General features: G+C 47.2%; 1 protein-coding gene across 1 annotated transcript; it reads right to left on the bottom strand.

Annotated features, from left to right (window-relative positions):
• Nucleotides 1-3,970: 3,970 nt before the first annotated feature.
• On the bottom strand, nucleotides 3,971-10,826 carry LOC133082442 (nuclear RNA export factor 2-like). Its single transcript, XM_061179038.1, has 17 exons — nucleotides 10,731-10,826; nucleotides 10,037-10,120; nucleotides 9,811-9,921; nucleotides 9,620-9,700; nucleotides 9,412-9,481; nucleotides 9,177-9,265; nucleotides 8,950-9,057; nucleotides 8,650-8,759; nucleotides 6,819-6,855; nucleotides 6,368-6,436; nucleotides 6,229-6,284; nucleotides 5,978-6,085; nucleotides 5,813-5,871; nucleotides 5,589-5,704; nucleotides 5,451-5,493; nucleotides 4,681-4,753; nucleotides 3,971-4,160 (listed from the first exon to the last, which is right to left on the bottom strand). Exons 1-17 carry the CDS (start codon nucleotides 10,824-10,826, stop codon nucleotides 3,971-3,973), a joined length of 1,500 nt encoding a protein of 499 aa, XP_061035021.1.
• Between the last annotated feature and the right edge of the window lie 9,471 nt (nucleotides 10,827-20,297).

The following is a 20,297-nucleotide window of genomic DNA, read 5'->3' as shown; positions in this document are numbered from 1 at the left end:
GAACATCCTTCCTTGCCTTCCCCACCCTAGTCATTCTCTGTCACATTTTCCCATATTATTTTCTTAATGGCTCTTAAATCTTGAGTGTATCAACCCCTGTAGAATGTGAGCTCCATGAGAACCATGACCCTGTCTGTCAGGTTCTCTGATTTATCTCCAGTGCCTATCACAGTGCCTCACATATCATTGGTAACCAATAAATATTTGTTGAATGAATGAATGAGTGAGTGAATGACGTAGATTAAACATGCTAAGTTGTGAGGACTCAGGCATAGTCTGGGACATGGGATTTGGGAGGATGGGAGAGTGAGCTCAGGTGTCCCTGAAGCAGCAGTTTTGTTTGAACCCATGAAAACTGTGGTTGGAAAACTGGGTAGAAAGGACATGATAATTGAGGTAGTGCTTCTAGCTGCCTTGGGTATGAAAGTGTAGCATATGTTCTATACCAATTCTCCTTCTTTCTTAATAAAAGAATCCCAAATTTATTTGGTACAGTAATGTTTCCAGTAAAAGACCACATTTATAGCCTGCTTTGCAGCCAACAATGGTCACATGACCAACTTCTACCTAATGAGGTGATGGCTGAAGTGTTGTATAGTAGTTCCAGGAAGGTAGCTAAAAGGGAGATGAATTTCTCAGACCAAGGTATTTCTCATACCATCTGTTGTGGACTGAACTGTGTCCTACCCAAATTCATATGTTGACGCTTTAACCCCCAGTACCTCAGAATGTGACTGTGTTTGAAGATAGGGCCTTTAAAGAGGTGATTAAATTAAAATGAGGCCGTTAGGGTAGACACTAATCCAATATGATTGGTTTCCTTATAAGAGGAGCTTAGGACACATAAAGAGATACCAGGGTGTGTATGCACAGAGGGACAGCCATGTGAAGAAGGAGTAAGAAGGAGGCCATTTGCAAGCCAAGGAGAGAGGCCTCAGAAGAAACCAAACCTGTGGACACCTGGATCTTGGACTTCCAACCTTTGAAACTGTGAGAAATAAATTTCTGTTGTTTAAGCTACTCAGCCTGTGGTATCTTGTTATGGCGGCCATAGCAAACTAATACACCATCAGATAAGGTTTTCAATTTTGACAGCTCATTAGAATCAACTGAGGTGAACCTTAAAGATACTGATGACTGGGCTTATCCCTAGAGGCTCTGATTCAGTTGGTTGAATCTGAGCATTAGAGGGGATCCTAATGGATATCCAGAGTTGAAAACCACATGTCTAGGAGAATAGTTTTTTGCACTCCATTGAGCAGGCTGAGAGTGATGAATCTAGCATCATTTAGAAGGCATCCCCCCATATCTCCCTCCTTCCACTGTTTTTCCTCTACCCCACATCCCCCTTCTTTTTCTGCCCTATCCAGATCTCCACAGATGGACCCAGAGATGCCCCCACCTCTTAATCCTGTTCCATATCCAAGTTCCGTCCTAATTTGAGGAACATTTAATAGCTTCAGCCCCACTTCTGCCCTCCCTCTCAAGAAAAGTGAGTCTCGAGGGGCCTCACTTTCTTACTCTGCCTGTTAGCCAGAGCCAGGGCAGCTCTCTAGAGATAACTTCTTGCCTCTTAATCCAATTATAAAACGGATGAAAGACATGAACAGAGGGCAAATAGGCTTAGGAAAAGCTATTCAACATCTTTAGCCATCATGGAAATGCAAATTAAAAGCACAATGAAATATTAAACCCACCTATCAGAATGGCTGAAAAAAACAGTGAGAAAACCAAATGCAGGCAACACTGGATAAACTGAGTCACTCATACATTGCCAATGGGAATGCAAAATGGTACAGGCCGTCTGGAAAACAATTTGGCAGGTTTTTCAAAACGAAACATGCAATTACCATATGATACAGCAGTTGCACTCTGGGCAATTTACCCAGAGAAATGAAAATTTATGTTTACACAGAAACCTTTACATGAAGTTCATCACAGTTTTACTCACAATAGTTAAAAAGTGGAAATAGCCCAGATGTCTTTCAACGGGGGAATGGCTGAACAAACGGTGGTACATTCACACCATGGAATCCTATTCAGCAATAAAAAGGAACAGACTATAGACCCACTTTACAACTTGGATGGATCTCAGGAGAGTTACGCTGAGTGAAAGAAATCCGTTCCTAAAGGTAATATACTATATGATTCCATTTCTATGACATTTAGGAAATTATAATAGTGTTTGACAGAGTTTAGGGATGTGGGATCAGGAAGAAGGTGGGTGTGGCTATAAAGGCTAACATGAGGGAAACGTGTGGTGATGAAACAGTTTTTGATCTTGTTTGCGGTGATAGAACACCTACATAGCTGGTAAAAGTGCATGGAATTATATATATAAGTATTATTCACAGGTGTTCTAACACACAAATGAGTGCATGTAAAATGGCGAAATTGTAGTAAGCTCAGTGGACTGTACCAATGTCCATTTCTTAGTTTCGATACTGTACTAAAGTAATACAAGGTGTTATTATTAGGAGAAGGTGAGTGATGGTTATACATGACCTCTCTGCACACTTTCTTGCACCTTTTGGTAAATCAATAATTATTTCAAAGTAAATAAGTTAAAAAAACAACACAGGAGTTGTGGGGAAAATAGTGTTAGTTACACAACCTAAGAACCTAATAAAAATGTTAGCACTGTTTTAGATCTGTTAAATGATTAAGAAAACCATAATTATTAGAGTAAATATGGTACTTTACTTGCTAAATACGTTATATTTGTTTATAGAAGTGAACATCAGAACGCTCACAACTTGTGAGTACTGAAGTGGTGGAGAGAAGGTTATCAGGAGGCAAAGCTTGCATTTTAGGGTAGTCCAGGAATGGAGCCCTTTATAATTTTCAAGCACTGTGTAGGTCAGATATAAATGCTAGAGACTGCCAGGGATGATGTGGGAGATGGGACCTTTTGGTCCTGGCCCCACTAACTCATGGTTGGGTCAGGGGAAGAGCAATCCAAGACACACAACATACAATGTGCAATGTTACTCTTTAATATAAAGATAAACAAGGATCATGCGTGGGAAAAATATAGAACAACTGGCAGGCCTACACGGTAAACTTTGGTTTCCTGATTAGCTGGACTGCAAGCTTAGTCATGGATATGGCTTCAGTTAAGAGAAGAGAGGTAACAAATATGAGGAAGATGAAAATGACATCTAAAGGCTCATTTGCAGAGTTTTGTTCTCAAGATCCCAGGTCAGTGGATGAGGGTCTCATCTCAAAATTCATCTGGAATCTTGCCCTTGGGCTGAAGAAAGTAAAGAGAAAGAATTGGGATGTCAGCAGAGCCAGCAGCCGTTGAGTTTCAACCCCAGGGCACCTGACTTCTGTCCGCCTTCACCTTCCTGAAACCCTAGAGGTCTATTTCTTCTTATCTCTGAATTCTCAAAATTGACTTTTTGATGAGTAAAGAATTTTTTAGTTCTGGTATAGTCTAGTCATTGTACTGAAAGCACCTGTAGTGAGGGAGGATAGATGACCTCCCGTAGGACCAAACTGGAAACACTTGACCACACAACGTCACAGCTAAATCTATGCTACAAGAGCAAGCCTTCAAGTTTCCCAACATGTATGTACCAGAATGAGCAAACGCCACTGCATGTAATGCTGAAGATGTAGTGAAAAGATAAATGCCTATCAATAATAGCTTATGGCTTCCTGGAATTCAACTGTTTAATATATTGATCTTGGAAAGAATAAGTTAGCTTCACATATACTGAGAGGAAGCTATGCTGGTGCTAATGATAAACAAAAGAAGTTTCAAAACAGTATATAAGATGGGAAACCTGTATTTTATAATACATGGAAATGTATTAGTATGAAATTAGGGAATTTCTCACAACTAAACGTTTGTAAGAAAAAAATAGATTTAAAATAATTACCTTCAAGTTCCCATTAATCACTCCTCTACTCCTCCCAGCTCCCTCCTATGCCCACGCAAACCCAGCACTCACTTCTGAGACCACTAGAGGTTCACCTCAGGTCGGGTGGAGGATGCCTGCATGATGTCCTGCTGCTCCTGGGAGAGGGTGTGCATGGAGCTGGAGGTGGGTGTAGGCACTGGGATGGAGAACACACTCTGGGTCTCACTGGGGCTGGCGTCCCTCACAAACAGCTCGTCATTCACGATGCACAGATTGAAGGAAAAGTGGGCCCTCATACAATGCCTGGATGGACATCCACACCCCCAATATTGACTCTGCTCCCACTGGCACTCAGCAACCAGATTCCTCCCACGCCCCTCCTGTGTCTGTCTCCCAGGTTCCTTGACTGGTACCTCTGCCCCTCCCCACAGAGCCCACCTTTGGAGAGACTGTCTACCACCTTCACTCGATTCATAAGTTTATCCCCAACCCACAGGCAATTTCGCATTTACCCTTTACCAAAGCCCAAGGGGTGGATGCTCTGATCCCCATTCTCGGAAGAAGACACTGAGTCACACAGAGGTCATGTGACTGGACCAAGGTCACACAGCGAGTGAGTGTTGGGTCAAGGAGAGAACGCATAGGCCGATTCCAGAGCTCATGCTCTTCTTAACCACTAGGCTAGACTGCTCCTGGGATCTCCCTGCTGGCTTTCCACAATACCGAGTAAACCTAAGGTCTGCACCACCACATTCCCACGCCCCTGAGCCCAGGCGGGGATGGGCATTCCCGCCCACAACAGGGCTCTCACCTGGAGTAGCTGGCAGGGGTAGCGATGAAGGTCCGGGTGAAGGCACGCACACAGCCCTGAGAACTTCCTTCCACTTCAACAGCAAACAAACAACAGTACCCCTTAGAGCCGCATATGCTGTATACGCTCACACGGCGGTCCCCAGTCAGGCTGTGACTGGACTCTCATGCTGAGAGGGCAGTTGTTCATGGGGGCCAGGGTGTCGGGAATTGGGAGGGCAACTATAGGAGCAGTCTGCGCCCAGTGACAGGGCCCCTGACAACCACTACACAGATTCATGGGATGCGTTTTTCACAGCCGCCCAAGAGGTGGATACTACTACCCCATTTTGCAAATGAGGAAACTGAGAGGTTAAGTAACGGCCCAAGTTCTCAGAGTAAGTATCTGGGATGAGAGCCACCAAACTCCGCAGCCTGTGTCCCCAACGCCCAGGGTGTGCAGGGCAGACAGACATGGACACAGCTCAGACCTGGATTGTCTGTGGGAAGACTGAGGGCTGGAGAACACAGTGGGGAAGGGGAGGGGAGGGGAGGGGATGGAGGGGAGGGGAAGGGAGGAGGGGAGGGGAAGGGAGGAGGGGAGAGGACGGGGGAGGGGAGAGAAGAGAAGAGAAGGGAAGGGAAGGGAAGGGAAGGGAAGAGAAAGGGAAGGACAGGGAAGGGAACGGAAGGGAAGGGAAGGGGTCAGGGAAGCTGGGTGGTTCTGGGAGTGAGCCTGGCCAGGGGGAGGCAGCAGTGGGGCATCTGGGGTGGGGGTGTACACTCACTCACCTTCCTTGAACACCCCGCTGACGGAGAAGCAGAGCATCGTTTCCTGAAAGGGAAGAGCCCAGGCGCCCAGTCACCACCTGCACCTCCTACCCACCTTCGGCTTCCTGGGCCCGCCCGAGGGAGGAAGCAGGCGCTCACCGTCTGGGACCACGTGTCCACCACAAGGGAGCTGAAGTCATGCTGAGTCTTGGGCAACACACAGAGGGAGTGCACAATGTCACGTTTTGTGTGCTTCAGCAGCTGGACCCGCAGGTCTGTGAGGGGAGGGGAAGCGAGCGAAGGTCAGGGGCTGCCACGCCCTGGGCCCTATGATTGACCCCTTCACCGCCCTTTCCCACCCAGTCTTCCCATCACACACTCACGGGGGTCCTTGAGCTTTTTCATATTCCTGCTGTCCTTGAAGTACTTGCACAAGCTGCTTCTAGGAGACAAAGAGCAACAGTGGGTGGTGGGTGTTTGCAGGAGCTGGCCTGTGTCTGCTGGGGAGCCACACGGCCCAGGAGCAGAGCCTGTGCTGTGATACTTACGGGGCTGGTTCCTCGGGGTGGAAGGGAATGGTCAGGGAGAAGCAGGCCTCCTCGTGATAAAAAACCACGAGGCACCGTCTGTCTCCATAGTCATGGATCAAGTAGAACCTGAGGGGGAACAATGAGGACAGTCTATCTCTGTGGTCTGGACCTCAAATGAGACTTGGAAACTCCCCTGAGCAGACCTGTGCTTAGGTGGCCTCACCTGTTCTCACCCTCCCCCCCTTGCTCAGCTTCCCAGAGGTACTTACTGCTGCAGGAATTGCAGGACTTGTCTCTTCAGCTTATCAGATCCAAAGTAGCTGCCCTGGAATCAAATGGCATTTGAGACTATGCAGTGGATAAAGCCTCCCTGCAGCACCCCAAATGCTGTTTGATCCTCTTCCTCACCTTGCAGGGCTTTACTACGTAGGGAGTGTCAACATCAACGGTAACTGGTGACGGTAACTCCTGGCCATCCTGGAGAAGGGAAGAGGAAGTCAGGAGTGGAGATCAGGGGAGTGGCCCTGGATGATCCGGGAAAAGGATGGGCCCAGGAGGGTGAGGGTCAGAGGTCAGGTGTGAAAGGGCCCTGGAAATTCCATGGGAAAGCTTACAGTGGATGTCTTCATCATGAGGTCCTGGAAGTCTCTAGTGTTATATTCAACTTGTGTGTGTGCGTGTGTGTATTTATGGGTATTTTTCCAGCAAGTCCATCCATGTCATTTTCAGGAGTCCATGTCCCCCAAAATGGTTAAGGTTCTGATGCTAATATGTGATCTAGGCAAGACCCAAAGGGCTTGAGGGCAGGTGCAGAGGCCACCGACATTCGTAAGAGACAATGATTTACGTAGGCACTTACCAGGCGTAACAACTTTGGGAAACATTCTCTGATGGCCCTGTCCAAAACCAAAAATAGAGAAGAGGTGGTTGATAGTTCAAGGCTGCAATGCTTCCTTTGAGTTAAAACAGTAATACCATAAACAGAGATCAGTGTGTTCTGGCCCATCCAGCAGCGCCCTTTGCCCACCTCTGCTTCTGATTTTAAGGGTTTTCGGTCCACTTCCCTGTTGAGCACTGAGCATCTGTCATCTTACTGTGTGAAAGGCACTGTCTCCTCATCTCTCTCAATACCTTCACTTTAATAGTCCTTCCCTCCCTCCCTTCCTCTCCTTCGCCTGGGTAGCTCCCACCCAGACTACTCGGACTCCCTTCTCCAGTGCCACAGGGAGCAGCATTTCAAACCCATTCTGCAGGGCTTCCTTCTCCTCCCTTCCTTCCTCCAGGGCCCAACTGAAGGCTGTGGGGAGAAGAGGGAATGGGGTGGGAGCCCGGGGCTCTGCTACCTCACTGGGGGTCCAGCAGTCTGGCAAGACCCGGACAGCCCCCAGGGATGGCCCAGGATGCTGGGCCAGGGAGGTGAGTGAGGTGGGGCTCAGGGAGGGAGATGGAGGGGATGAAGACAGAAAGGGAGTGAAGGTAGGAGGGGAGAGATGACAGAGACATAGGGGCACAGAGACAAGGGAGAGAGAGAAAACAAAGGGAAGAGAAAGAAGCTCTCCCATGGTCGGGGTCAGGGAAGAAGAGAGAAGAAAGGGGAAACGGCACACCTGTTGCGGCTCTTCACCTGCCCCAGAATCGCCCAGACACACCAGGTAGGAATGGAAAATATGCCCATGTTGGGCTGGGGGGCCCACTGGATGCTGGCTGAAACTTTGTCACCTGTGTGAGTTCAGCCAGACGTGGGCATGGGAAACAGGGCCGCCATGGGGGCACATCTTCCCCAGAATGAGGAAAGGGTCAGGTCCCAGCTCAGTATGGGGCTTAGGATCCGTGGCCCAGTCTTATGATCACCGTCTTCTCTCCCGATGACCCCTGCACCTGTCTGAGTTGGTTCTTTATCTGAGGAATCGTACCTGTCTCAGGCTGCCCAGGGCTCCTGTGAAGGACCAGGCGGGATGATGTGACTTGTGCAGGGAGGGATGGGAAGTGCCCCTGACAGGCCTGTCCTTCTGTCTCCCCTAACACCTCCGCCCTCTGCCTTCCACTCCTGCCTCAGGAAGCCCTCTGATCACTGGCGGGGGCCCACGTCTGGCCCCTTGACTCAAGGAGCCCTGCTTTTTCCCAAGGAGGGTCCAGCTCCTGGCGTTGGGCCAGCAGAATGGATGTCATGACAGCAGCCACCCACGGCCTCAGCCCTCAGCATGGCGCAGGAAAGCCCCCATGTCAACCTGAGAGAGGAGGGGGGACCCCTTTGGAGGAAGGGGAAGAGGGCCCCTCTCAGAACGGGGGAGGCCATCTCAGCACAAAGAAGGAAGGCTTCTCTCAGCATGAGGCCCTGGGCTGGAGGACCCTTCTCAGTCCAGGGCGCCAGCATCTGGATCAAGGCTGGTCACTCCTGGTCCTGGTGAGGAGGAGAAGCCCTGCTTCCTGGGGCACACTCTTGGGAGGCCTTGGTGGAATATAGCTGGGCACAGAGAGCTGGAAACAGACCCCAGAGCCCCTGCAGAGGTGAGCAGGTCAGGGGAAGGAAACTCCTCACCGGTGATAGGCACAGAGAGAGCAGAAGGTGGGGCCTGTGATCCTCCCAGAAGACCAGGGCTGCCGCCTTTGGCAAAGGGGCACTGTCACAGATAGTCTAGGCTCCCATGGGTGAAGGTCACCAAGAAGGGTGACAGGGTGTTCACACTGACCTTACATAGGTGGACCAGTCTGGGAAGGTGCCACACAATGGGTTCCCTTGCAGCCACAGCTCTTCAAGCTTCAACCCTTGCATCTTGCTCAACTCCCACACAGACTTCAGCTGAGAAATATGGGGCGGAAGTGGGAAAAGGAATCCCAGGGAAAGAGGGACATCCGGATCCCTGCAGCCCCAGCCCCTTCCCTCCCTTCCCCACAGGTACCTTCACCTGCCTCCTGTCATCACTCTGATGGCCACTAACACGCCCAACACTTACTCTCAACCCAACTTTGATCTGGCTCCCCCTTCTCACCTCATTTTTGGAGAGGTTCAGGATCTTGACCGTGGGGGCCATCTGTATAATGTCAGACAGGCCATCCAGCTGGTTCAGTTTGCTGCTGCTCAAGTTCAAGGACAACAGCTTTGGGGCAAGAAGAGGTAGAGTGAAGGTTACTATCTAGGACCTTGGAGACAAATCTGCCCTCCACCCCATCTCTTCCACCCTCTACCCTAATACCAGAACTGGGCCTACAGCCTCACCTCAGGGAAATTCTTTTTGATGATTTGCAGGGTGGCAGCCATGCAGCTTCTTCGATTCAGAATTATATCAATACCATGGTCCAACAAGTCTTCAGGAAGGAAACGGGAGGGAATCAGATGGCTGAGTGGGGTCTGGGGCCAGCACCAGCCCCGCCCCACGTTACCATCCCTAAGTCTCCCTCTAGGAAGACCCCTCTGCCCTCGCCCGCCCTAGAATTACTGCTGTCAGCCGTACCTGGGTCAACGCGGAGCCTCCGGAGGTCAAGAGCTTGCTGGGAGACATCAAATCGTTTGCTCAAGGTCAGCTGCGGAGAGAGAGGTGGAGAGAGCCGCTCTGAGGCTGTGGTGGTGGCAGGGAAATCAGGAGCGAGGGGGACGGGGGGCTGAAGGAAGGAGAGGTGGGTCTGAGCGCTGGCACACAACATGCCTTGAGTCTGCATTACCTTTAGCTGCTCCATTTCTTCTGGCTTCAACTTATCGCGCACAGAGTAGGGAGCAGCGGAGGGGCTGACAAAGACAGGTATCTGCAGGAAGAAGAGGTGGGGTAAGCACCAGGAACTCTAGTTCCAAAGAAGACAACCAGCCCCTGGCCTGTACTCCTTCCTCAGGATGAGGTACAGGTAATGCCCATGACACACACCTTTCGGCTCTCCTCGTCACAAATCTTGTTGCTGACATCCATCAATGCAGAGGCAGTGCTAGCTTGCTGGACAAAGAACTGAGCCCCATTGTGCATAAAGTGGAACTACAGGGATTGAATGCAACAGCAATAGTATCAGAAGCCAACAGACCCTGCTGAACCAGGTCTCTCTCTCCCCCTTCCCTGTGCCCACGCGTCTGGCTTCGGCATCCTCTCTTACATCCACTGGAGTGAAGGGGACACTGCAATGGCTCTGGATTGAGTTCATTAGCCATGTCCTGTCATACTTTATCCCGCAAGGAATCTAAGGATGAAAAGAAGGGATGGGAGAGAGGACAGACAACAGGGAATTTAGGCTGGAAGACGAACCTTTTCCTGTTCTTTTCCGGCCTTCTACTGAGCTTGAAAGGGCTTCTAAAGAAGGGACCACTGGCATGATTTCTTATGGGTGTGCGTAATATGGATTTCCTAAATACTCTTTCTCTCCAGTCAAACTCTCTTCCAAATAATCAAGGTGTCAGAGATGATCTTCCTTTTATAAATTTCCAGGAGATCCTACCCAGTGCAGACACTGCTTGCCCCTCAGACAAGGTCTCCAGAGGCTCGACCCTCCATCTCCCACACTCAGCTTGCCAAACTGAGACCTCCAATGTGGAGTTGCTCCATATCCTTGGCAGTAGTTTCCATCTTTGCTCTGACACAGGCTCCTCCGTTCTCCTCACAGTCAGCCTGTTCCCTTTACACTGCTTCTCTGAATCTGCCCTTAGATGAACAAGATTGTTAACTCCTGGTCATAAAAAGGACAGATTACAAGCTGTCCCCAGTGAAATAAACCAGCATCTCTACATGAAACCAACACAACTCCCCCTGACTTTTCTCTCCTGCACATTCCATACATTTTTCAGGATACTCACTGTGACCCTGAACCAGCTCCCTGGGGTTCCATCTTGTGTGTTCTCCTGCATTTCTCTCTCCAGAGGTTTTCTGTTTCTCCACACAGTCATATGCATGTGGCCTTCACTGTGCCATCTCACTCTCCTCTCGTTGCCTCGGATGGTACAGGGAGAGCTGCAGGGGGGATGTGGAGAGAAGGAGGGTGAGTGGCCATACGTGCTAAGGAAGTCTTCTGTACACCCTCGTCTCTTTGACACCAGCACTACAATTAGGATTGCTCAACCATTATTTCACTTCTAGCATGCTTCAGTTTTGCAGTGACAGAAGAGAAATAAGTCCACGGAGAGTGAGAGAGGTGCATAGTCCCAGGGGCTGCTGTGTACAAACCCTGCTGCCTGGTCACTTACTGTCTTACTTCGGGGTCCTTCTGGACATCCCTCTTCACCACGTTTCCATCATCCTCCTGGAGGTGTGAGCGCTGAGGCTCACCCCCACCGTGTTCATAATGAGGGCTCCTCTTGCCAGAATTACCTGGGAAAGAACTACAACCTTTCTTTCTTCCTTGAGGTGGTCTACCACCATCACTGTATTCTGAAAAGAGGAACAAAAATACAAGTTTGAAGACACATCTGTGGTGCACTTACCACGTACCATGTCTTAGGCTAACAGGATGGTAGGGCAGGCAAAGTGCCAACTTGGCCTAAGGGACCAATCCCACAAACCTCAGAAAGGGCACTCTTATGCCTGTGCAGAGAGGACAGCCTTATCCGACAGATGGCACTATCAGGGGAAGAATCGAGGAGGAGCAGGATGAGGAAGAGGAGGACAAGGAGGAGAAAGAGGGAGGAGAAGGAGGAGGGAGGAGAGGACAACTGCGTTGAAACTTTTAACACAGTGGAGCAGGACTGATAAGGAACCGAGGTGTATGCGTCCATGGGTTAGACTGGACACCAGTCATATATGTACCAGGAAGGCACCCGAATCTTGCCTTCTCTCAGGACTTTCCAACAACCACACCAATACCTCTCTCGTGCTTCCCAAATCCAATCAGCCACCACACCGATTCCACTAACAACCAGCAAGCTAGCTGGACTTCCTTTGCCAGTGCACTAGGAGCTTTAATGTCAGGTGGCACTGATGTCATAGCCTCCTGAACTGTCTCCCTCCCTCCAGCCTTGCCCTGAACAATACTCTGTTTGAAAGAGCCAGAGTGAGCTCTCTTTTGGGCCAGCCTGAAATGCCTTTCAGCTCAGCAGGCAACTCTTCCTCACTTCAGCTCTTCTATAACAAGGGTGTGAATGGTAACCTGGAATGATGTGTCAGCCACCATTTCCAAGTGTTTAGGGATTCTTCTTTTTGCTTTCTATTACTGGTTTCTAATTTGATTCCATCGTGCCCAGGGAACACACTCTGGGACATTTCAATTCTTGTTTGTTTTTTTTTTAATAATTTAATTTCTTTATTTATGTCTGCGTTGCATCTTCGTTGCTGCACACGGGCTTTCTCTACTTGCAGCTAGAGGGGGCTACTGTCCGTTGTGGTGCACGGGCTTCTCGTCGCAGCGGCTTCTCTTGTTGCGGAGCTTGGGCTCTAGGCACGCGGGCCTCAGTAGTTGTGGCACGTGGGCTCAGCAGTTGTGGCTCGAGGGCTCTAGCGCGCAGGCTCAGTAGTTGAGGCGCATGGGCTTAGCTGCTCCGCGGCATGTGGGATCTTCCTGACCAGGGCTTGAACCTGTGTCCCCTGCACTGTCAGGCAGATTCTTAACCACCGCACCACCAGGGAAGTCCCTCAATTCTTTTTGAATTTACTGAGGCTTGTCTGATGGTCGAGGAGATGGTCTAACTTGGTGAATGTTACAGAGACCCTTGGGGAATAACCTGTACTCTGCTGTTGGTGGGCGGACTGTTCTATTTATGTCATGCAGACCTCGTTAGTTTCCTGTGTTATTCAGGTCTCCTATATCCCTGCTGATTTTCTCTCTGGTAATTCTGTCACTTGCTAAGAGGGACGTGGGTGTGGAAGGCCCCCACTATAATTATAGATCTGGCTCTTTCTCCTTTCAGCTCCACCAATTTTTGCTTCATGTACTTTGAGGCTCTGCTGTTTGGTGCGTACACATTTAGGATCTTTATGTCTCCCTGGTGTCCTGATCCTTTCATCATTCTGTAAGGCCTCTCTTTGACTCTTGTTTATTTTCTTTTTTATTTTGTTTTATTTTATTTATTTATGGCTGTGTTGGGTCTTCATTTCTGTGCGAGGGCTTTCTCTAGTTGTGGCAAGCGGGGGCCACTCTTTATCGCGGTGCGCGGGCCTCTCACTATCGCGGTCTCTCTTCTTGCGGAGCACAGGCTCCAGACGCACAGGCTCAGTTATTGTGGCTCACGGGCCCAGTTGCTCCGCGGCATGTGGGATCTTCCCAGAACAGGGCTCGAACCCGTGTCCCCTGCATTGGCAGGCAGATTCTCAACCACTGCACCACCAGGGAAGCCCTTGTTCATTTTCTTTACTCTGATATCTACTGTACTGGATACTGAAGCCACAGGCACACTTAGAAAGTGTCCTGAGTATACCTCACCTTGTGTTCACTCCTAGGAGTTGTGTTGCTGTTCACCCCCACCCCCGCCCACAATTTCTCCCCTCCAACATATCTAATTCACCATGGGAAAAGATTTGGAAGTTTTTCGGCACCTGCAGAAATAAGATCGTGTCAATTCTCTTCCCCATAGGTGGATTCACTAAGGGTATTTTATTTTTAACACATTCCACTGAAACAGTGAACCAGCAGATAATCATACCAGTGGCTTGTGGGGAGGGAGGAATATGGTAATTATACTGCTAGAAACCAGCTTCCTTTGGGTTGTAATACTTAAGGCTCTCTAGGTTTGTGGGCTGTGCCTTTTGTACATTAACTATTCCATGTTGTCTCAGGTCACGCTTATGAGTAAAGATCCGTCCAGGGCTGATCACTCCACGATGGAGTGATTACGACCAGGCCTCAGATGAACTCCTCTGGGGAGCCGTTGCTTTCCCTGTGCGGCCCGCTGTCAGGGCAATCCTGCTACTCACAACCTTGGGACTTTCCCTGTGTGGCACTGGAAGTGAAAGTAAACACAGATAGGGCATTGGACCCACAAATGCCACTTGCTCAGTCCCCAAACCTCGGAGGGGGCCTGGCGTGCTCTCTTTCTCCCACACTCCACATCCAACTGGTCAGGAAATTCCCTCGGCCCCTCTCTCAAAGTATGTCCAGAAGCCAGCCACTTCTCACCACCTCCATTACCACCACCCTGGCCAAGATACCAACATCTATCTCCTGGACTGTACTGCTGTCCAGCTGGCCCCTCTGCTTTCATCCTGGCTCCCTTACCTGTCTGCTTTCAACCCAGCAGCAGAGCGCAAGTCAAATCATTTCACTCCTCTGCTCAACACTACATAACAATGGTTTGAAGCCCACCAACATGTTCAAAAGCCAGGAGTTCATAATGATACTCATCAACAATAACAACAACAAAGAGGAAACTTATTGGTGACCTTTGGAGAATGCCAGGCAACCAACTCGTTTTCAGGAAAATCCAGCAATGAAAGGGAAAAATTCACATTTTAAAGGGAGCAGTAAGGGCATGTGGTCTATGTACGGTGTATAGGAAGAGTCAGAGTCATTTGCAAGAACCCACATTCCTTCCGAAATAACGTTGCCGAGGGGAAAGCATAGAAGGGGGCTAGCTAACAGCTACCGCAGTCCCCTGGTTGACCAACTACGTCGGGTGCCTGAACAGGGCTAGAGACCTCCCTCATCAAGGTGATTCAGACACAAGCAATCTCAGACATTGCCTTGTCAAGTATTTCATAGAATAATCCAGTGAAGCCATGTGGTCCTGGGATTTACTTTGCTGGGAGATATTTGAGAACTGATTAAATCTCCTTACTCATTAATCGATCTGTTCATATTATGTATTTCTTTACGATTCAGTCTTGCTAGATTGTCTGTTTGGGGGACTTTATCCATCTCTTCTAGGTTTTCCAATTTGTTGGCATACAATTATTCACAGTATTTGCTAATAATCCTTTTAATTTCTGTAGTATCAGTTGTAATGTCCCTCTTTCATTTCTGATTTTAATTATTTGAGTGTCCTCTATTTTTTTTTTCTTAGTGAGTCTAACTAAGGGTTTGTCAATTTTGTGTAGCTTTAACAAAAAGCCAACTCTGAGTTTCACTTATTTTTCTTCTATTGTTGTTGTATTTTTTTCTCTATTTCATTTATCTCTGCTCTTATATATCTCCTTCCTTCTGCTAGTTTTGGCTTTAGTTTATTCTTCTGTTTCTAATTTCTTGAGGTGTAAAGTTAGGTTGTTGATTTGAGATCTTTTGTCTTTTCAATATACACAGTTAAAGCTATAAACTTCCTTCTTAGCACACCTTTGCTGCATCCCATAAGTTTTGGTATGATGGACTTTCATTTTAATTTGTCTCAAAGTAGTTTCTAATTTCCTTTGTGACTTCTTCTTTGACCCATTCATTCTTTATGAGTGTGTATGGAGATTCCAAAAAAAATGAAAAATACAACTCCCATATGACCCAACAATCCCACTTCTGGGTATATATCCAAAAGAACTGAAAGTAGAATCTTGAGGAGATACTTGCACATCTATGTTCATAGCAGCACTATTCACAACAGCCAAGAAGTAGAAACAATTAAAATGCCCATCAATGGATAAATGGATGAACAAATTGTGGTATGTATATATATATACAATGGAATATTATTCAGCCTTTTAAAGGAAGGATATTCTGTCATATGCTACAGCATGGATGAACCTTGAGAACATTATGCTAAATGAAATAAGCCAGTCACGAGAAGACAAATACTGTATGACTCCACTTACATAAGGTTTCTAGGGACTTCCCTGGTGGTCCCGTGGGTAAGACTCCATGCTCCCATTGCAGGGGGCCCATGTTCAATCCCTGGTCGGGGAACTAGATCCTGCAAGCATGCTGCAACTGAGAGTCCGCATGCCACAGCTAAGAAGCCTGCATGCCACAACTGAGTCCACATGCTGCAACTAAGAAGTCTGCATGCCGCAACTAGAGATCCCGCATGCTGCAACAAACAGCCAGTGCAGCCAAAATAATAAATAAATAAATATTTTTTTAAAAAGTTGGGAAAACTATAGTAAACAGAGTCCATGGGTTTAAAAAGAAAAGGTATCTAAAGTAGTCAGATTCATAGAAACAGACAGTAGAATGGGGTTACCAGGGACTGGGGGGAAGGGACAAAGGGGAATTGCTGTTTAAGGTGTAGAGTTTCAGAATTGAAAGACGAAAAAGTTCTGAAGATTGGTTTCACAACAATGTGAATCAACTGAACAGTACTGAACTGTACACTTAAAAATGGTTATGATGGTAAATTTTATGTTATGCATTTTTACCATAATTTTTAAACCTGTATATTAGAGTGTGATTACTCAAAAGGAAATATTAAGAAAAGTTTTTGTTTGGATATGTAAATACAAACGTAAAGAAGTCAACATAAAGGAACACGTGAGAATGTCAACTGTGCTTATGAGTAGGTGTTTGGAATGCACAAGAGATGTACTTTCATGTCCATGCTCTACTTGTATAAAAGGCTGGGTCAGGGTTTTGCCACGGGCTTGGGGGGAAGCACTATTGCTACTGACTCATTACCTAGCATAATAGAAACAATTACTGATAATCAGATACACCTGTCTTCTCTCTGATTATTAAGCTACTTCACTTTGGACAATTCACCCGACTTCTCCTGATCTCAAATTACTTACATGTAAAAATCGGGGATTAGAGCTAACCACCACCTCAATCAAGATATAAAGCATATACCACACTCCAAATGGTTCCCAGTTAATCTTTCCATCTCCCAGCTCCATATAAACCTTGATCTGCTCCCAGTCCCTATATATTCGTTTTGCCTGCTGCAGAATTTCTTGTAAATGGAATCATACATACTGCACACCTTTGTGTCTGGCTTTTTAAAGTCAGCATCATGTTTTTGAAATCCGTTTATGTTCCTGCCTTTTTTATTGCTGAGTGATATCCCACAGTATGGGTTGTAGTTCTCCACCTCGTTTACACAGTAGAGCCCCTTGGGGAGTTGGAGAATACCACCAGCTCCAAGCTATACCCACAATAATTAAAGCAGAATTGGGTTGAGACCCAGGCACCCACATTTTCTAAATTCTCCACGTGACTGCAGTGTGCAACCACAGTTGAAAGCTACTGTATTAAAGTATCAGCTTTTGGTTTATGCTTGCCAGAGACCCTAGGAATGGATGCCACCTCATTTTGCTGGCTTTCCACTCTGTTGTTTTAGGGACCTAGTGATTCCATTAGCTTAAATTAGAGATTGGCAGACTACAGCCCATGGGCCAAACCTGGCCTGTGGCCTGTTTTTCTAGGGCCTGCAAGCTAAGAATGGTTTTTACATATTTAAATGGTTAAAAAAATAATATTTCTTGACATGTGAAAATTATTTGAAATCCACACGCCAATGTCCATATGCAAAGTTTTATTGGAACACAGCCATACTTGTCTCTGGAGGCTTCCGCTCTACAACAGCAGAGCTGAGTAGTTACGAAAGAGACAAACTGGCCCACAAAGCCTCAAATATTTGTCACCTGGCCCTTTCCAGGGAGTTTGCTGAGCTCTGGCTTAGAGCAAGTGTCCTTAAAGCAAATGCACAGTAACTGTGGTAAATGGCTGACGGTCCCTTTGGCTAAGCCTGGGAAGAAGATTTACTGCAGTAACTTGCGACTTCACCGTAGGGTCCTTCCTCAGTAGTCCACTCATTCATGGTGTTCTGGCTCAAGTGTGGGAATTGAGTAAGGGACTACCATTTGCCATCAAGATAGGTCAAGTCACCAGATCTAATGCTTGATTTATTTATTTTTATGTTCTTATATTTTATTACAAATATTTATTTATATTTTATTTATGTTTACACTGATCAAATGCAACTTTGGAGTACGTCAGATATTTCAAGATCCAAGGGATCTGTTGATCAATTAGCCACCTTCAGAGGTTGCTACAGGTCAAACCAATGTGACTACCCTTCCATCCTTGCTGTTTATTAGGTAAACAGCACTCACCTTGAGGCAGGAGATTAAGTGCTCCTACTGGGCCTGCAACACCAGAACCCCAACATCTCCACTCAAATGAGCGTGACCATGTCAATGGCAGAATCTCCCATCTCATCTGTGGCCTACACAAGTCAGCCACTTCAGAACACTTCACAGGTGAAGATGCCCTCCGCACTAATGTGTTTCTCAATGCTGTGGGGGAAAGGAGTGTCCTCTGGGTCCCAAACAGCAGCTGCCTGGTCCACCAACACATTGACTTCAAAGGCATTTCAATTCAAGTGACCACAGGTGGTAACTCTTGAAACCGAGTCCCCCTAAAACCGAGTTCCCTTGCCAGGTTGATGATTAACTTCTCTATCCAAAACTTTATTCCCTCTCTTGTCCCACTCATGATCCCCTCAGGATTGAGGAGTATCAAAGAAAAGGGGGGACTGACACTGAACAGAACCCTTCAGGGCCCTCCTGGGTACCAAAGCCCCGCTGTGCTCCCTGTTTCTTGTCTGTAGAAAAAGGCTTTGGCCTCCTAGGCCTTCCCTGAGTTCCAAAGAACAGACACAAGCAGTTACTAATTAGGGAAGTGAGGAAATGCAGAAACAAAGGAAAAGCAGTCAAAGAAACGAAATTGAGTTATTTGTAGACAGGTGGATGGACATAGTCTGTCATACAGAGTGAAGTAAGTCAGAAAGAGAAAAACAAATACCATATGCTAACACATATATAGGGAATCTAAAAAGAAATGGTCATGAAGAACCTAGGGGCAAGACGGGAATAAAGACACAGACCTACTAGAGAATGGACTTGAGGATACGGGGAGGGGGAAGGGTAAGCTGGGACGAAGTGAGAGAGTGGCACGGACATATATACACTGCCAAACGTAAAACAGATAGCTAGTGGGAAGCAGCCGCATAGCACAGGGAGATCAGCTCGGTGCCTGGTGACCACCGAGAGGGGTGGGATAGGGAGGGTGGGAGGGAGGGAGATGCAAGAGGGAAGAGATATGGGGACATATGTATATGTATAGCTGATTCACTTTGTTAGAAAGCAGAAACTAACACACCATTGTAAAGCAATTATACTCCAATAAAGATGTTAAAAAAAAAAAAGAAAGAAAAGCAGTCAAGAAACAATAGTGCAGTGATAAAGCAGATTCCTAGTTTCTCCGTACGAGATAACAACTTGATACATATCTTTGAGCTGTTATGCAGAAACTAAGATCCCCTGACCAGGTGGAGGATGGTGACTCCATGCTGACCACAAGCACACAGACCCCAGACTGGTTAGAACCAGAATGCTGATGATTAAGATCCCTGAAACAGCACCCTGTTTCCTCACCACCAACCAATCAGAGGAAGGTCATGCACCCTGCAGCCCTCACCCCAGATGTTGCCTTTAAAACCCTTCCCTGAAAGTCAGCAGGGAGTTAGAGTCTTCTGAACACAAGCAGCCAGTTCTCCTTGCTTGGTACCCGGAAAATAAACACTGTACTTTCCTTCACCAACAACCCAGTGTCAGTAGATTGGTTTTGCTGCGCAGCAGGTGAGTGGACCCAAGTTCTGTCCAGTAACGCAACTGCAACTCTTTCACCATTGTGTGCCATGGAACACTAATGATTCATCCTCTATTACCAACTGGGTCCTTACTATCTTCAGATCCACCTAGACTGGATGACCTATCCCCGATCCCCACTTCCTTCAGGGCCCTTTGCTTGCAACCAATTTTGGTGTCAAGTACTCTATTAATCAAAGTCCCCACTTCCTTATGCCAGATATTCATTCTAGCTATTTCATAAAAATAAGACATCTTTAATAAAACATATCACCCAGCTTACAAAAATTCTGTGAGGGCCAGAAAAGTGGGCCTGGATGCCGCACAGCCAGGGGAAGCCCCCTCACGCCATGGGACAGGTAGAGCTGAAACACCCCTGCTGCCTATGAGCTAACCAACATGTATGACAGAGACTGAATTCTAGGCACTCTGCTGTGGCTGCCCGTAATAACCAGAGACCTCTCCCATCATACATAGCTGATCCTGCATGTGGCTCCCACATTACTCAGTTCCTCCTCCAAGTTTCACTATGGTGCATAGGCTTGATACATAGAGATCTTCTTTGGGACCCTAGACAAAAGGGGGTCTAGGAAACATACACACACACACACACACACACACACACATACGAACGGAGGTCTCCATTCTTGTTTTTAGCTTTCCAGTTCTCTACAGTACAGGAAAACATGTAAGAGTGTTTATGAGTGTTGGAATAGTTGCCAGCTCAGCCAACTTGAGGTATATTCCACAGGACCAATTTTTTTGCTATCGTAAATGGTATACTCACAATGAAAATATTATTTTCCATTTCGTGCAATTATTTTGTGTATATTAGTCTTACATCCAATAAACTGGTTAATCACTATTATTATAATATTCCATAGATCCTCTTGAGTTTTATATGAAGACAATTATACTCACAGTTTTGTTCC

This window comes from Eubalaena glacialis, chromosome X (genome assembly GCF_028564815.1).
Source record: "Eubalaena glacialis isolate mEubGla1 chromosome X, mEubGla1.1.hap2.+ XY, whole genome shotgun sequence".
Taxonomy (NCBI): Eukaryota; Metazoa; Chordata; class Mammalia; order Artiodactyla; family Balaenidae; genus Eubalaena; species Eubalaena glacialis.
The sequence above is the reverse complement of the archived record's forward strand: the minus strand, read 5'-3'. Positions and strand labels throughout refer to the sequence as shown.

Coding starts and splice junctions, on each gene's coding strand:
- LOC133082442 (XM_061179038.1), bottom strand. CDS start 10,826: ATGCATATGACTGTGTGGAGAAACAGAAAACCTCTGGAGAGAGAAATG. Junction 9,701..9,810: donor AGGAGAGCCGAAAGGTGTGT/GTCATGGGCATT, acceptor TTCTTCCTGCAG/ATACCTGTCTTTGTCAGCCC. Junction 9,266..9,411: donor GAGGCTCCGCGTTGACCCAG/GTACGGCTGACA, acceptor TCCTTCCTGAAG/ACTTGTTGGACCATGGTATT.